General features: G+C 30.6%; 1 protein-coding gene across 1 annotated transcript in view; it reads left to right on the forward strand.

Moving 5' to 3' along the window:
- Positions 1–19,109, forward strand: part of Neto (Neuropilin and tolloid-like) — a 279,692-nt gene that overhangs the window by 196,106 nt on the left and 64,477 nt on the right. The window contains exons 6-9 of the mRNA XM_065508961.1: positions 3,702–3,876; positions 9,770–9,924; positions 10,248–10,345; positions 14,885–15,027. Coding sequence (XP_065365033.1) covers positions 3,702–3,876; positions 9,770–9,924; positions 10,248–10,345; positions 14,885–15,027 — 571 coding nt within the window. The remainder of the gene's footprint in view (positions 1–3,701; positions 3,877–9,769; positions 9,925–10,247; positions 10,346–14,884; positions 15,028–19,109) is intronic.

Consider the following 19,109-nt stretch of genomic DNA (forward strand, 5'->3'; position numbering starts at 1 on the left):
TTTCTTACAGTTTGGGAGTTTACCGTTAATTCATCACTAGTTTTTAAGTTTCCCGCAATTACACATGCGTTAATTTTTGGATTACCTTCTACAAATTGTACAATTCTTCTCTCTAAGTGGTGGTCTATTTTTCTTGGATGGTTAGTTCTTTGTTTATTTGCCCTTGTTCCGGTTTTTTTTAACTGTTGAATAACGTACTGATTGGAAGGGCGTGGTCTTTTTACAATATCCTTGATTTCGGTTAGATTTTTTCCTTCATTTTGCAAGTTAATAATAATTTTCTTTCTATCCATTAAAATTTGCATATTTTTGGATTCCCTGACAACAACAAAGCTAGTCCATTCCATTCACAGCCATTAAAATGAATGAATTGCTCAGAAAGGAGGACCTACAACATATTAAATGCAATTAAGTTTAATATTGGGATTCCTTGCCTTAAAAAAGTTAACTGTACGGAGACTTTTTTGGTGATACTTTTCGTACAATTATTGAATTTATGCAAATTTTTATGTTTTTAATAAAAATGTTTGTATTTTTTTATATTGATTTCTAGTCGATAAGATTTTTTATAAAATGAATTAAAAAAAGGTTTAAATATGAATTGAAAAGTGACCATAAATTGCTAGTTTATATTATGAGTATGTCTGTACGGAGACTTAATTGATTCAGTGTATATTCTGGATTCTTATAGATAGCGCAGTCGATTAAGCCATGTCCGTCTGTCTGTCTGTCTGTCCGTCAGTCTGTTGAAATCAAATTTCTGAAGCCCCCAAATAACTTACATACACGATTCATACATCAATATCTCCGCAATTCTTCCGGTTCCGTTGCTATTTAAAATCGAGAAAATCGGTCCACAAATGAGATATAAGGAAAAAACTAGGACAACCTCGATTTTTTACCTATATCTGGATTACTAATTCATTAATATAGACAATATGGGTATCTAATGATAGATATTAGGCCTTATATACAGTAACGCTGTATACAAGGCTATAATAAGTTGGACCTACAATGGGTCAAAATCGGGAAAAATATTTATTATCGCGAATTTTTTTCACCAAAAAAAAACTTTTTTTTTCATAAATTTGTTTTCATTAATAAATAAATTTTTTAAAAAACAAAATAAAAATTAAGAAAAAAACATTTTTAAAGTTGTTTAATATTTTTATTTTAAAGTAATAATTTGGTGAAGATTCGACGAACATACACTGGTGCATATTCCTATAAAACTTTTTTTTAAAAAGATTGTAAAAATTAAACATGAACATATTTAAGGGGCTACAAATTTGTTTATTAAATTAATTATTAAAACATTGTTTACAAAAAAAATTCATTTGTACTTTATTTATTTTTTTTTACTTAATTTTCGAGATTAACAGCAATTTTTAAGGGTATTTTCCCATAAACGCACTTCAATTTATTGGCCACTGTAGCATTATTAATAATGTGTGGATGATCCTTTGTTATGGATTGTTTCAAAAATACGGTCTGGCATTGATTCCACTATTTTTTTAAGCAGATTGGAATCAATTTCCTCCCAGACTTGTTTAATTCTTAGTTTCAGCTTTTATTCTGGGCATTATTTGCATAAACTTTACGGGCCATGTATCCCCACAAGTTCTCCGGACTACAAGCCGGCCAGTTCAACAGAGGAATGCTATGTTCATTAAACCAATACTTCGATTGCTTAGAAACATAGATTGCAGCATTATCTTGTTGGAATATGCAATCTTCATCCATAAATGAGAGAAGAGCATCTTCCAAAGTTCGTTATAAATTCGTTCGTTATTTTTGTCGGAACAAAACATATTTTCGACCTGCCAACTGCAGAAAATGCTGCCCAAACCATAACACTGCCACCACCGAAATTACGTTTTGATATCCGAACATCGTTTGATCTCAAATCGTGCCAATAGCATGAGTATGAGTCAGGACCGTCTAAATTAATTTTTTTTTCGTCAGAGAAAATTACTTTTTCCCACTCATCTGTCCATTTCATATATTTTCTTGCGAATTTTAGACGATTTTCGTTATGGTGCATTTTTAGCATTGTTTTATAATTTCGGCCTTTTCGATTTTATATTTTCAATTTATTCTTTATTTGTTGCGAGTTGCTTCTTGTTTTACTAGATTAAGTTGTCTTCTTGGTAGTTTTGTATTTCCCTTTGTAGATTTGTGAACTCCATAATTTTGACCTTTCTTCAAGAAATTTCGCACCACACATTCCGAACGATCGATTTTACGTCCAATTTCTCTATTGAAAAATCCTTGGTCGTGAAAAAATTTAATTTGAATCTTTTCTTGATCGGATAAAAAAGTTCCCTTGGTCATCTGAAATTTACTGATTCAAATAGAAAAAGTTGCAGTAAATTGAGATGTTACTATTAGAAACGTACCTTTAGTTGAGAAAAAAGCTAAAATTAATAATATTTTATTTTTGGTAACTTTTTTAAAAACAAATTTCACGTCTGCGTTTATACGAATCTTCGACTTAAAATAGCACCAAGAACATTTGATGGCATATTTAAGGTAAACAACAAGAATAAGAAAAATAACTTGTTTACTTTCAAAAAGTACCGTTAAGTTGTCTCTCATTAAAAAAGTTTAATTTTTCTTTTGGGTGAGAACAACAAAGATATAACAAAAATACAGAACAAAATTAAGTGCGTTTATAGGAATATGCACCAGTGTAGCTCTTATTATATTAAATCGGAATATACAGGCCTGTCAGTGGAATTAATTACTTACAGTGCACTCGCGATAATATGAACTAATTAAAACCTGGCCAGTTCACTTCTGCAAGATTGTTCATATTTGCGAATGACATCAAATTCCCATCTACAGCTAGAAAAGTCCAAAAATGATAAAGCAGTTGAATTAGAATTTAGCCGCTACCCTATTAATTTAGATTTCATATCTGTGGAGATAGATAAAATACGTTTAAAAATCAAAAATAAGCTGTTCATATTTTAAAAAGCTTTAAAATATAAACAGCTTAGTTCACTAACTTCATATTTTAGAGTACCCTATGGAAGTAAAAAGTGTTCATATTTTGGGGTGTTCATATTATCGCGAGTGCACTGTACTTCGCTTTTTTTTAGAAAAAGTAAAACGAAAATTTCTTTCGGAATGAAAACACTTTCAGTTTTTAAAGTGGAATTGATATTTGTTTTTCAAAAATTGATAATCAACACTTTTGTTTTAATATACATAAATAGTTTTGGAATTTATAAATTACACGAAATCTTGAAAACCTAAAATGAAATCGATCGGAATAAAAACAATGGAATTTGAAGAGTCAAAAAAGTCAAAAGTGGCAAAAAAGTGTTAAACTTCGTTCCATAGTAAATGTCCAATGGGTGCGGCGTAGTAGTTCTTGACTTTATTGATTAGGAGCAATCAATTCACGTAGTTGCGGGTATTAAATATTTTAAGTATTCAATTTAAGCAAAACAATTATATATTAACTATAGCTATGTAGCAAAATTTATATATTTCTGCATTTTTATTTTAAAACTTACAAAAAATGAAACTGATTTGCTAATTTATTACATTATAAATCACTACTTTTTCCTTAACTGCTTACTCATTTATACTTTTTTATTTCTACTTTTATATGCTTCTTACTGCTGTTGGCTGTACGTTGCTGTCGTTCGTTCTACAACACTTTGTTGCCACTATAACTAACTGCTCTGCAGATAAGAGATGGTCAATATGGTTTTTCGAATTTAATCGGAAAATATTGTGGTTCTGATTTCCCACCTGAAATAACGTCAAAGGAACGGTATCTTTGGTTACATTTTCACTCAGACGAAAGTATTGAATATGATGGCTTCACAGCAGTCTATGAGTTTATCGATCGAAATCGTGATGGTAAGTTTTTTTGTTTTGTATTTCTTTTATGCCTATAAGATACCATAAATATGTATAATAAATATTTTATAATTAATGAATGAATGTTAAGAAAACATATTCAACAAATCATTTGATCATGATTGAATCTGGTTTAAACATCATTGCTTATGAAAAGTATAATTTTCTATAGGCAAAATGTGTACTGTATTCAAATTGTTTAGTCATACATCAATACACATTTACAAATACCCAGCCATACTTTAGTTTATTTCCATATTTATGTGTGATTATTTTTTTAACTATTAAATTCCTATATAAACAAATGATTTATATGAGGTCCATAAATACTGTTTTTCCTTTTTTTTTTTGAAACTCCTCCTTTGCTGGTATGGCTGGCTGGCTTTAAGTATGTATTAGAACTTATGTGAATGGAAAATTTTCACATAATTTTTCATTTTTTCAATTCTGATAAAAGCCAACATAATATTATCAATTGCCATGCTATTTAACATTGTTGAAAGTTGTATAAATCTGAGAGACATTGCATGTCTGTCTTACTGTGTGCATATACAGTGTGTTAAGATAATATGTTGACAGAAAATTTATAATTGTCATAACCGCCATCAAAAAACAAGGAGGGTATATTGTAACTTATCAAAATATTTGCCATAGACCAACATTAGTATATATATTCTGGATCTAAGACGATCTAGCTGTGTTCGTTCGTCTGTCTGTCTGTTGAAAACCCGATAGGGCCCTAAAGAAAAGCTGTCATTTTCCACAAATACTCTCTGCTGATAAAGATTGTTTAGTATTGAAAATGGGCCATATCCATGATTTCAAGATACTAGCCCCCATACAAATGTCCCTCGGAATACGATTTGAGTAGTCATAAATATGATACAAATTCGTTCTAACCAGGGACCGTAAATAAAAGTTTGCATGAAACACTTACAAAAAGAGTTTTAAATAGCCGTCAGAAAAAAAATCATTTGAAAAGTTTTATTTTTCCCGTCAGAAAACTACTTATTTGAGGAGTTTTATTTTTTCCGTCTATCATTTATAATGAGTCTATCTGTATAATGTTTGCAGTATTTTATTTGATAAAGAAAAAAAAAATAAGAATCAAACAATAATTTATTTTAATGACAATTTATTCAATTGTAATGCTAGGGGCTTCTCAAATTGTAAACTGACCAGCGGCCAGCTTTAGGTGTCAATTTATATAAAATGAGTTTTATTTTCGGAAGGAAAAATAAAACTCCTCAAATGACTTTTATGAGTTTTTTTCTGACGGAAAAAATAAAACTCCTCAAGTGAGTTTTATTTTCTGCCGGGGAAAATAAAACTCCTCAAATGACTTTTATTTTATGACGGGAAAAATAAATGTCCTCAAACGAGTTTTTTTTTCTGACGGGAAATATAAAACTCCTCAAGTGAGTTTTTTTTTTACGGGAAAAATGAAACTCCTCAAATGAGTTTTTTTTCTGACGATAAAATGAGTTTTATTTTCTGCCGGGAAAAATAAATGTCCTCAAACCACTTTTTATTTTCTGCCGGGAAAAATAAAACTCCTCAAATGACTTTTATTTTATGACGGGAAAAATAAATGTCCTCAAATGAGTTTTTTTTTCTGACGGGAAAAATAAAACTCCTCAAATGAGTTTTTTTTCTCTGACGGGAAAAATAAAACTCCTCAAATAAGGTTTTTTAAGACTCTTTGTTTAAGCGTTTCTTGCGAACTTTTATTTTTAAGTTGAAAGGTAACTGTTTTAGATGGATTTTTATTATTAAAGTCACAAAATAACTGCTACAAAATAACTTTGTCGATATCACATATAACCGTTACGGTCCCTCATTCTCACTACTACGAAATTATACCGTAAAGTATGGAAAAAATCGGGAAACATTTATCCCTAGTCCCCCTACAAGGTCCCCCTCAGAAAATGACTTGAACATTGGCCATAAATAGGTTTTATATGAACCTAAATCCTCCTACCCAGGTTTATTTGACCAGCATATGTTAGGAGAGCATCATGAGGGAGACAAATGGAAATATTTCTAAAAACAGAACTAACTCTGTTTTGTTTTAATTTTTTGTTCCAATTTTGATGATACTTTCAAATTTTTCAATATTTTTCGTGAAACCCATGTACTAAAAAAAAACCTTATAAACTAGTGTAATTATTACGATTTTTATTCAACAGTCAACAGACTTTCTTCACATATTGTTTGTATAAACATACATCTGTGTATATTTATGAATATAAGCATAAGTATGTCTGGTAGTTTAGTTATTTTTAGAATATATGATTTTCCACATCATCATGCATTCAGCTGACATATAATAAATGACATACACTTAAAAAAGCCATAACTACTGTATAAAACATATTTTATTGGATGCTTTGTCAAGGCAACTAGACCGATTTTACGTTTAGTTTGCATACATCTACTATATAGAACAAATAGGGCAACCTTGAGACTACAATATTGCAATAAAATATTTCCTGTTAGGAACAGAAATTGTATTTTTAAAATATTTATTATATACTTGGAATAAAAAAAACAATATTTAGCAGTTTCTTATGAAATTTTTCTTACACAAACTCTTGTTTATGTTTTACTTAAGAGTTAGTTTTATTTTCATTATTTCAAAGTAAGAAAAATCCATGTTATGATATCGTATGGCTACAATATTTTGAATTTATGATAAAATGGGACACCCTAGGTGTCATAATAAATAACATGTATGTTCTGAGCAGAGGCAAACATCAACAAATTATATTCAACAAATCTTTAACAAACAATTTCACAAATAAATAATACCAAAACGATTGTTGGTGTCTTTGTTGTTTCCCTGGAAATCAAAATCAACTGGTATGGAAATGAACATTTATTATGCCATCATCATCATCATTATTATCGTCAACATTGGCCATGTGGGTTTATTAAACCACATGTACATTTTGAAAAGTGAAATACCTACATAGTACAGTGTGTGACATAATATGATATTGTTCGGGTCAGGGCAATGCAAAAAACTATTAGCAATTAAGCTGCGCCACAACCAATTAGAAATGATTACCGAGGGCTACATACATATGAGGAGCCGCAGAACAAAAGCTACTTTTACGAAAAAATCAATTTCCCAAAATTTTTAAATTTTCCAAAAATACCTTTTGGGTTCTTCATTTGGAGGATGTTTACAGAGTTCATTAGAAATTTTGAATATATTTTTTTCTGAATACTCCGCAATATTGATAAATGAATTACTCCTGCCGAAAGAAAACATTTCCGTCTAAATCTGTAATTCACTCGCATCCATAAATTAGTATAAATCGTCACCTAAAATGCAGAGCAGATACAAAAAACTTAATAAAATTAAAAGTGTTGGTGTTAAAAATATGATTTTCATTCTTTAACATAGTCGTAATTTAAAAAAAATAATAAAAGGCTAAAACTTTGTGGAGACGCGTGCCTTGATGCGCTGCACAGTGGTTTAGAGAATTTTTTTTTTGGAAATAGTTCGGTAACTCGGAAACTATTACAGATATTATTACGAAATTTCACATGGTTCGAGCTGAGATGATTTCGAGTTAACTTGCAGTAGGTCAGCATCCCAGCGCTAATGGAGGCCAGTACGTTGCCCCTCAAAGTTTGTCACCTCAAAAAAATCGCCAAAAATCCAAATGAGCTGAAATTTAAAATGTAAATAGTGCTTAAGAAGATCTACAAAAAATATGCTAAGATGTATAGCTTATCTCTTTTAGTTGAAGAGATATTTAGGTTTACTGATTTATTTTTTTTAATTCTGCTCGATCTTTTTATGGGTTTTTAGATGTGGCGAGCCTACGGAATATCGAAATTTATTTTTAAAATATCAGCTATATTGGCAAAAAAATTCTAAATAAAATAAAACAGTTTTCTTATCCCTATAAAAAGTTACACGCATCCAAAGTTGGAACTTGGAAAAAGTGTAGTATGTTTTAAGTTTTTTTCCGAAAAAGGCACATACTATATATTTTCTTATGTACAAAAAATTTTCTTTGGGACTGTATACAATTTTTATATGATCCGGAAACAGAATTTAATGCAAAAACGTGTAAAGTTTACCTTGGCGCACTTAAGCGGACACAATATCCCCCAGACCTGTACAAACTTGGCCAATTTTAAAAAAAAAAATAGATTTGAGTAAAAAATTTTGAAAGGGCAAAGCACCGATCCTCGAAAAAGCTTCATATTTACATAACCCTATATGCTTAAATATCTTCCAAGTTTATTTTACTATCACACGGTAAATAACGTCACAGTAGGGACTTTTCTAAAAAAACTCAGTTTTTGAAACACATTTTCCCTGGTTTAGGAATTTCGGTATTTAATGTCAAAAATTATAATGTCGTTGATTAGAGAACAATTGGGTCTATATTAGTTCCAAATTTTGTTATGATATCTTTAACAGTTAAAATTTTACATTAATTCAAATTTTATATTTCGTTACAATATCTCCAATAGTTTCCGAGATACCTAATTATTTCCAAAAAATACTTATCTAAACCACTGTGCATTGGCCCAAAAACGCCCAGAATATGCGGCCATAAACCGAAATATTCATTATGACAATGCTGGGACCCATGTTGAAATACTTATTAAAAAATATTTAGAAAGAAGTGGTTGGAAAATTTTGCCTCATCCGCTTTATAGTCCAGACCGTGCCCAGTAGTTTGTGGCATTTTTATACCCTTCACCATGAGTGGCAAGGGTATATATAAGTTTGTCATTCCGTTTGTAATTTCCACATTTTTCATTTGCGACCCCATAAAGTATATATATTCTGGATCGTTATAGATAGCGGAATCGATATAGCCATGTCCGTCTGTGTGTTGAAATCAACTTTCCGAAGCCCCCAAATAACTTAAATACACGATTCATACATCAATATCTCCGAAATTCTTCCGGCTCGGTCGCTATTCGAGAAAATCGGTCCACAAATGGCTGAGATATAAGGAAAAAACTAGGACAACCTCGATTTTTGACCTATTATACCCTTCACCATGAGTGGCAAGGGTATATAAGTATAAGTTTGTCATTCCGTTTGTAATTTCTACATTTTTCATTTGCGACCCCACAAAGTATATATATTCTGAATCGTTATAGATAGCGGAGTCGATATAGCCATGTCCGTATGTCCGTCTGTATGTTGAAATCAACTTTCCGTAGCCCCCAAATAACTTACATACACGAATGATACATCAATATCTCCGAAATTCTTCCTGCTCGGTTGCTATTTCAAATCGAGAAAATCGGTCCACAAATGGCTGAGATATAAGGAAGAAACCAGGACAACCTCGATTTTTGACCCATATCTGGATTACTATCATTAATATAGACAATATGGATATCTAATGATAGATATTTCAAAGACTTGTGCAACGACGTATATAAGACCATAGTAAGTTGGACCCGAATTTTTTTTTTAACCCGAATTTTTTTTCACAAAATATTAAATTTTAAAACTAAAAAAATTTTTTTTTAAAAATTTCATGTTATTTTTAATTACATATAAAAAATCATCTGCATATATGCTGATGACAATTATCTGTTTATGTTTTTTGAAGAGTTAAGTTTCAATTCTCAGTGGTAGTCTGTAATATCTAACTATTCACTAAATATTAGTGAAAAAAACACTTTCCTTAATTTCTAGAATAATGTAATTTTCTTTTTAATTTAATAGTAGCACTTTTCATGACCCTCACTGTGCATATGTTTAACCCAATTTTATGGTCATTTATATTTATGAAATCTAAGTTTCTTTTTTTTTGTTCACATTTTATTATAGTATTTTATGTTATTTCATTTTCTCTTTTACTCCAAAAAAAAAAAAAAAAAAAAAAAAAAAAATGAAAACCAGCACCCAGTACTGATTTAAATTGCACAATTGAAAGGGATGGCTTTGAGGGTTTCGTGAATAATACGGATGTGCCAACAGAGATAAAAGATACGGTTATACGTAATAAAGTACCTTTGGATTGCATGTGGCGTATACAGGTGCAGGAGAAATGGAAGGTATGTTCAGTTCTTATTTCTAATCTAATACACAATTCCCAAAATCTACAAATCAAATGCATGTAGATTTCTCAAGTAACCAAAAACTTTATTTAACTAAGTAAAATATGTACCCTAAAACGTATGTATATTACATTTCGGTGTATGGATATTGATTTATATGCTAATTTTTGTACTTGTTTGCCTTTTATTACCTTAATTTTTTGGTTATTTATTTGCATTTTCTTTCTTTTTTTTGGTTTGGTTTGGTTTAACAATGTAGGTTGCGAAGAAATGTATTCTGTAATTTTTACTTTTTCTTTTTTTTTTGCTGTCATTTTCAGATACAAGTAAAATTTTTAGACTTTAAATTAGCAAAACCAAATGACTGTGAAACGAATTTTTTGGATATTTTTCCAGAACAAACCGTAATGCCTTTAAGGTAAGTTGACTAATTTACATTATTATTTAAGTATAACTATAAATTAAACTGTCTCAATATCCCTATATATTTTAAAAATAATTTACTAATACGTATCGAACATATGTTTTAAACCTGTTTTTTTTTGGAACACAAAAATTTAAAAGTACATTTATGAGAAAATTGCTTTGTTGTCTGACAAATGACCATTTAATTGATTGCCACAAATACACCCTCTCAATATACCACTGGTGTGTGATGGATTTTGGTTGGTTTTTTGTTTCTCAGCTTACACGCCATTTTCTAATTTTCACGTCTGCCTTTATCATCGCAATCATGTCAATGAACATTTTCTTAGCTGGAATCAATATTGCTGTTGGTGATATTGCATTCATGTTCATTTCCACAATCAATTCCATTCACTCAGACGATTACTTTTTCGTACGTCTTTGACGTTGCCCCTAACAATAAAATGAAATGAATTGATTGATGTGTGTTTACATATTGTACAGTTATGGGCAAACAAATATGTACATATTGGGCCCCAAGTTAAAAATACTGCACCCAGAGAAAAAATATAGTTGTACAGGTTTACTGTAACAATTTAAAATTTTTTACAAGTTTTTTCACCATATTATAGTCACTGTAATTATTTATATGAATGAGGTAACCACGACAAAGTTAAAAAATATATATATATTGTTCTCAGATTATTATATCCATAAGCCGATAACAATGTTGTTGCAATAGCGAATTGAATTTAGCAACTGCCAGCAACGTTCATCGTGTTTATAAACATTTCCATCAGTAGAAGCTTCTACTTATCAACAATGTTGATAGAATGTGGTTGTTACCATTGTTTGTAAGTATGGCAATACTAAATGTTAAATTTGCTTACATTAACATCGAAAGCTCTAGAATTTGAATATACGAGTTTCGGCCGGCAGTGTCTATAAATAGTGACAGAGGTTGCAGTCGTGAATTAGTTTAATTTGAAACATCGTTAAGTAAAAACATCGACAGCATTGCCAGTGTATACTTGTAATTTATAAAGTGTGTGTATTTCTGCGAATTTATAAATGTGTATTAAAACACTGAGTAACTATTTAATTCTGTTTTTGTTGTAGATTTGAATAAAGAGTTGTTACAAATTTTAAACTGCTAAACTGCTTTTATTTGCAATCAAAAGTAACCGGTTTATTTAAAGGAAATACATCCTCGTTTTTAAAGGTTAAAAACGTAAAAATATAATATGGTAAATCCTTCGCCATGACTCTGGCGCATAAATCAGTTTGAATTTTACCGCATGGGTTATGATGGCTCTGAAGGTCGCTGTGGTTTGTGGTTTATTCTGCGTCTTAAGAAAAAATGCCACAAGAAAAAGTTTAACGGGTGAGTTAGTTGGCAAGTTCACATCAGCATCCCCAAATCGCTAATGTGGCATTAGCTGTGTAGCTCTTAGCGCCGTCCTGTTGAAACCACATGTCGCCGTTATCCATATCATCCAATTCAGGCCAAAATAAGTTGGTAATCATCGACCTATATTGCTCGTCGTTGACTATAATGGCTTGACCAACGTCCACCCCAGCCCAAAATCCATCCCAAGCAGTTATTTTTTCGGGATGCATTGGGCGCTCTTGGATGATATGTGGTGCCGTCCACAATTCGGTTTTGTCGTTAGCTGAGGTAGTTCAGTCGAGTCCAGGGTAGACTTATGGATCTACAAACATTAAGTGATAACACAATTGATTTACACTTTCTAGGGTCGATAATATCTTCTTTATTGTTTAATATTTAATACAGTTAATATATTGTTACGAAATTGTACATGAATTCAAATATAATGCATTCAAATAACAGTGCTGTAATAGCAAGCTTTAACTTATCTGTGGGCATTATTAAATAAAAGCTTTCAGTTGATTTGATCGTAAGTTGGCAACGCTGTATTCGAATTCGAATATTCAGTTAAGGAACATTGTAGAAAGTACACCACAGATGGCGTATGTATTAGTAAGATCTAGAATATTCGAATTTTGACAGTTAAAGAACAATCTAGAGTGCAGATGGCAGTGTTATAAATAGTGGCAGAGGTTGCAGTCGTTAGTGAGTTTATCAGAGACGCTTTCCGCCTTAAAGTGTGTTGTGTTTTTCAAGCAAATTCGTGTACATTATAAATTGTGTCTGTATTTCTGCGAATTTACAAACGTGTATAAAAACATTGAGTGACTATTTAATTCTGTTGTTGTTGTACATTTGAATAAATAAAGAGTTGTTACCATTTTCAAACTACTAAACGGCTTTTATTTGCAATCAAAAGTATCCGGTTTATTTAAAGAAAATAAACCAGCGTTTTGAAAAGGTTAAAACGTAACAATATAATAAGTGTTTATTTATAACGAATTACGAACAGCTACGATAATACGTTCGGATGTTGTCGGATTTCTGGTGATGATTCTACGTTCGGATGTAGACGGTTCTGGTGATCTGTATTTAATATTCTTCGGGATTTCAATAGTCGTCGGCGGTACGATATATTGATACGACTCACTAACTGGGCAGTTTGTCACAAGCGGTAAATACGGGTTTCTGGTGATGCGGTTCGTTGGTACATGAACGTGTGATAACTAAAACTATAATATTGTAGGGAGACAGTTAGCCAAAGCTTCTGTATTGAACAGTTGGCCGAAATCCCTGTATTGAACAGTCGACCGAAGTCTCTGTATTGAACAGTCAGCCGAAGCCCCTGTATTGAACAGTCGACCGAAGTCGGTGGTAAAATATATTATCGGTACTCGAAGAAAAAGGGTTGACCCATTTATGTCAGTCTACTTTGATAAATTAATACCAAAGTGGTTGGCAAGTTCTGTCTCGTATGAACCGCCCCTTCAGTGTGTAAACTTTCGTTACGTACATATATACAAATTATTATAAACTAAATGAGAATTACTAGGTGGTAATTTAATCATTGATTTTAATGGTTTTATTATTAAATTTATTATTTTATATTATGTACGGGAAAGTAGGTATATACTTAACCACGTTACATCTCCAGAAATGTCCCTCCGAACAGTGCACTTATTTTGATAAAACAATTTTATTAATTGCACGTGGTTAACCCTACAATCTTCAACTGTTCAATATACCCTTCAAAATTATGTATACGCCATCTGTTGTGAATCCTGCATTGTTAAGCCATACACCCTATATTAAAAAACTTATTGTGCGAAAAAATATTCCGACGATGTTCTAAAGTATCAATAAACAGGATAATAGTTTCATTCCCTATTAGATCTACCGCTTTTCTGTGTACCCGGTCCAGCAGCTCTTGACTAGACCTTACTGCTGCGGCACATACTTTAAAATTATATTCCAATTTTTGACGAATGAAAGCAATTCATACTTATACAAATTATGTCGGAAGAGAGAAATACCTCCGACAATGTCTCAAGAAATCCAATCACCTAAAAGTGTCCTTCGTAATATCAAATATATGACGTCACAATGTATTCTCGTAACAAAAACAAATGGTTTTCAGAAACTCACGCAGACATGATTGTGACACTGAGCTTTGAGTGCATTGAAATTAATTCGGTTCAATTCACCTCATCTGGATATTGTTGTAAGATCACGATTTATCAAGACATCTATATTCAGATCATTGCATTGCCAGGAATAAAAACTTTCCAATTTGCTCATACCTCACACATAACATTGAATCGATTATAGTTTAATGGCTTATTAAAATCATAAAGAACCGATACTTCATGTTTATTCATTTAAGGGTTTACTATTTAATTTTGACTAATGTCTAATGATCATAGACCTTTTGCTTGAATTGCTCACATTATATAAATAAAGCACCCCCCTAAATATAATTGTTAATGGCTTTATGATGGAGTGCAATGGCTTTATACCGTTCCACCACATTAATAGAAACATTTCCTTTTCCTAAAACATTACAAATACGAAAAATAAATAACTAATCTATTGCTTTTGCCAAATTGTAAAATCGTTATATTTTTGCTTTTCAATCCCCCCCAAAAAAAATTGTTGCACCATTTGAATTGTTTATTGAGGCAACAAAGTAAAGTGATTGATGTAAATTGTACTTGTAACGAAACAAAAATATAAAATAAAGCTAGAAAATATTTTTGTATCTCTCTCCTATATTTTTTTTTTTTTGTACAAGTCTAAGCTACATGTAATTGGATTTCTATCTTTATTTTAACAATCCTATAGATGAAACCCACCTCTGTTGAAACTGTGGCAAAAGATTTAAAAATCACACAACAACGATTATCGTTTAGGAAAAAAATAAATAAATAAAACTGAATAGCTTCATACAGTCTTTTCTATATAGTATCTACATGTATTTTTAGTTTTTTATTTTGTATTTCACTTTAACGAATATTTACATTTTTTCCTTTTTTTTTTGCAGCTTTAACTCGCTAGAGTAAAAGGAAGCGAGAATATTTTTATTTATTTTTTTTTTTCTAACACAAAAAGTTAATTTTTCTTTTTCTTCTGTTTTCTCTATTTTTTTTGTGTGCTGCTGCATAGAGTTAAAAACTTTTGTGGCTCTGCTGGTGAAGGCATCACATCAGATTCAAATATATTGCATGTGCGGTTTTATGCCGAACAAAGTGCCATCAATTCAACATTTTCCATTTTGTATACCGCCTTTAGAGAACGGGGAAGTTCGAGTAAGTATTACAATAGCAATAACAACCAGCAACAAACAAATGCTAAACGAACTAAAAATAAAAAAAAAACAAATCGAAATCTATATAAAATAAATGAATACAAATGCTTAAATGTATGAATGTAAATGTTGTAGGGTGGCGCATTTTTATGGATCAAAAGTAAGTGATCGATGTTGCTAACTAAAATGAAAGTTTGGTTTGTTTGAGAAGACCATTTCTAAAAATGTTTGTCCTGTCATTAATATTTAGGGAGCTGAATCAACACATAGAAAAAGTACTACTAAATCTGTCTTTATGAATTCTCACTCCATTCATTTTTATTGGTTCATTGTAATGTGGACTCAAACTTATTCGAAACGTATCATTAGAATAAAGCAAAAGTACAATAAAGACCCACATTTTGTAATCTCACTCAGTATATTATCTAAAATCACTCAATGATCGATAACACAGTGCATCACGAAAAACTATAACCCTATACGGACACTAGGCTGTTTCATAAACAAAAAACTTTGGATTTTGTTATAGGACAACCGAAATATATATTAAGCACCACGAAAAAATGGCGCATAATTTTTTTTATTACGGTTTAGGGGTCGCTACCGGCCCCCGAAGTTGGGTGTTTTTGAAAAAATCAGGTGTGAGGTTACGATAAACAAAAACTTGAAAAAAGTTTGAGTTCGATCGGTTAAAAACTGGCGTGGCGCACGAGGGTTAAAGTTCGGGAGAATGAAATTGGTGGAAAAATGCAAATTTTCAGTTTTTGTAAAAATGTTGCCATTAAATAATTATTTTTGCAATTTAATTTAAAAGAATCGAAATGTGTATGTAATTATCGTTCTAATAAGATATAAAAGAAAAATTTTTGTTAAAAAATGTTAAAATTATTAAAAAATCGCCAGGCCATTAACGTGTCTCTGGCCACTAGAACAAGATATATAGGAACAAAACATATTTTGAGAAATATTAAAATAAAAGCTTATTTTTACTTCAAATATATCCATATTTACGGGCATATGAGTTTTTATCTTCATAGGATACCGTTAACCTATTAGCAGGTATAACCAAAAAAAAATATATTTTTTTAAGGGCAGTTTCAAAGCTGCAATTTCAAATTTTTTAAAATTTTGTTAAACAAATTTCAGAATTTTTTGATCATCACATGGGGATTTATTGACAACATAATATGAAATAAAAATGTGAAAAAAGTATGTCAATACCTCCTACAGTTTTTCCGTAACTGTGATATAAATTTTGCGATTTTTGAGAAAAACTAATTTTTTTGCCATATTTTGGCGAATGGGCCCAATTTCCTTACTGTTATGGTTTTTGAGTAAAATCTGTTCAGAATATTATAATTTAGGTAATTCTAAATATAGTCTGATAGTTTTCCTAAAATCGGAAAACGTTAACCCTTAAATCGTGAAGGTCAAAGGTCAAAATGTTCAATATTTGGAATTTCTAATGGAAAGATAGCTAAATATTATATATTTTTGGGCCGATTTTGATGAAACTTAAGAAAAATATAAAATTAAGTCTAGTGTTTACAATAACAGCACAAGTCTAGTCTAGTGTTTACAATAACAGCACAAAAATGGAAATTAACGCTTAAGACCATTTGGGGTTAAAATGACCCTCAAGTCATTTGGAGCCCAAGTGCTATTAAGGGTTAATTTCCATTTTTGTGCTGTTATTGTAAACACTAGACTTTGTGTTATATTTTTCATAAGTTTCGTCAAAATCGGCCCAAAAATATATAACATTTCGCTATCTTTCGATGTGAAATTCCAAATCTTGAAAAATTTTCCAAATATTGAAATTTTTTTTTTACATTTTCTTCAATTTTTCGAAATTTTTTGAAAAATCAGAAACTTTTAGTTTTTTTTCCAAAATGGACCCTTTTTTCTTAAAAGAAAGCTTATGTCATTTCCTAGAAGAACTCAAGATATACAATTTTTTGCAAATTCAAACTTTTTCTTTCAAACATTTTTTTTTTCGAAAAATTGACGAAATTTGGAACACATTTTTCTAAGAATAATAGGTAATAGATAAGTTAAATGGATGAGAAAAATCACCTATTTGGCCAAAATGTCAAATTCTGACTCAGAAATCCCCCATATATATATTTTTATGGGTTAAAAAGATACCTACACGCAGAGAAAAAATATAATTGGGCATGGTTACTGTAACCATTTATATTGTGTTACAAGTTTTTTAACTATATTATAGTCACAGTAACCATTTACATGATTGTGGTAACCATAATATGGTTAACTTACGATTCACATGATTGTCTCAACCATATATATGGTTACAGTAAACATATATATGTTTGTGGCAACCATATTTATGATGAATAATTTTATCATAATATAATAATTTTATTCATCATATAAATGGTTGTCACAAACATATATATGTTTACTGTAACCATATATATGGTTGAGACAATCATGTGAATCGTAAGTTAACCATATTATGGTTACCACAATCATGTAAATGGTTACTGTGACTATAATATAGTTAAAAAACTTGTAACAATATTGAAATGGTTACAGTAACCATGCCCGACTATATTTTTTCTCTGCGTGTAGTGATCCAAAAAAGTACCAATATATCGATTTTACCATCTTCTATCCTAAAGTACTCGAATTAAAAAAAGTACCCAACACTGTCTGATATTTTTTTAAGAAGATAAATATGCATTTAGAATATGTTTTGTACCTGTATTAGTTTAGATGATACCCGTTTTTACCCCCTAAATCTTCGTATTTCCAATAATCCCTTCTTAGTGGCTCTACATTGGGAGAGGCTAACATGTAGTGCAAATTTGTTATCTCTACTTTTTGGCGCTTTCAAAGATCTTTTACATGATGCTAATATTTCATAAGTTTCCTTTGTGATAATATGAAAAAAATCATGAAGACCTTAAGAAAAGTCCTTTGAGTATAGGAAAAAAGAATTAAGTAATGGTATCTTGGAATGTATTAAAATTTAATTTTAGTTTGGAACATCACAACTTTTTTCAGGGCCACCCTAATGTATATGTATGTATGTGTGAGTGAATTGTATATATGTGACAACAAAAACTAGAATTCAGTGTGATACAAAATTTACTTTTGATTTTTTTTGTTGCCATTTTTTTTTTTTGGTTTCTATTATTGTTTACAGACGACTAAAAAAATATTGTAAAAGTTTTTATCCTCTAAGGTTGTAGTTAAACATGATGCTGCTGATAACGATGATGACAAGTAGGATGACGGTCGTTTGTATTGTATTCCATTGTTATTACTAATGCACTATGGGCAAAGAGATAAGGGTTTTGAAAAGGGTAAAAGAAAGAGATAACATTTAAGGCAGGTGAGAAAATTAAACAATTTTCGAGCTCTTAACTAAATTGTAATATTGTGTAAATGTAAAAGCCTGGATTACTATAATTATAGCAGGATTTTATAATATTTTTTTAGAGGATTTTAAGTTAAACACATGTGTAATAAAATAACTATGAAAAATTAACAAACTTCGGCATTGATTTTTATTTCGCAATAGTTTTTTTTTAAATATTTCATATAATATTGCAGCTCAAGGACCCATTGTATAAGCTAGAGTTTAACTGTGCTAACTATTAAAAGCATAAATAAATATCTGATCCTATATAAGATGGAAATAATGATGTTGTTAACAGTGTCTGTGTTTAGATGCATATGGAAGTCTGTACATCAGGGAGGCCCAAAAAAATTAAATTATTTTAAATTAAACTAGGATTAAAACACATTACAATTGAACCAGACAATTCCTTTTTAAACTATTGACTCTAACGTGGACTCTTTTTAAAGTAAGGAAAAATTGAAAACTCATCTGTTTCAAAAACGAAACATAAAAAAATGTGGCAAAGGATGGAGCTAGATCGGTTAAAAATTGGCGTGCCGCACGAGGCTTAAAATTCGTGAGAACGAAATTGAATAAAAAATGCTATTTTTCTATTTTTGTAAAAATGTTGCCATTAAATAATTACTTTGGCAATTTTATATAAAACAATCGAAAAGTGTACTTAATTGTAGTTGTAATGAGATATAAAAGAC

The sequence above is a fragment of the Calliphora vicina genome, chromosome 4, assembly GCF_958450345.1.
Source record: "Calliphora vicina chromosome 4, idCalVici1.1, whole genome shotgun sequence".
NCBI classification, from domain to species: Eukaryota; Metazoa; Arthropoda; class Insecta; order Diptera; family Calliphoridae; genus Calliphora; species Calliphora vicina.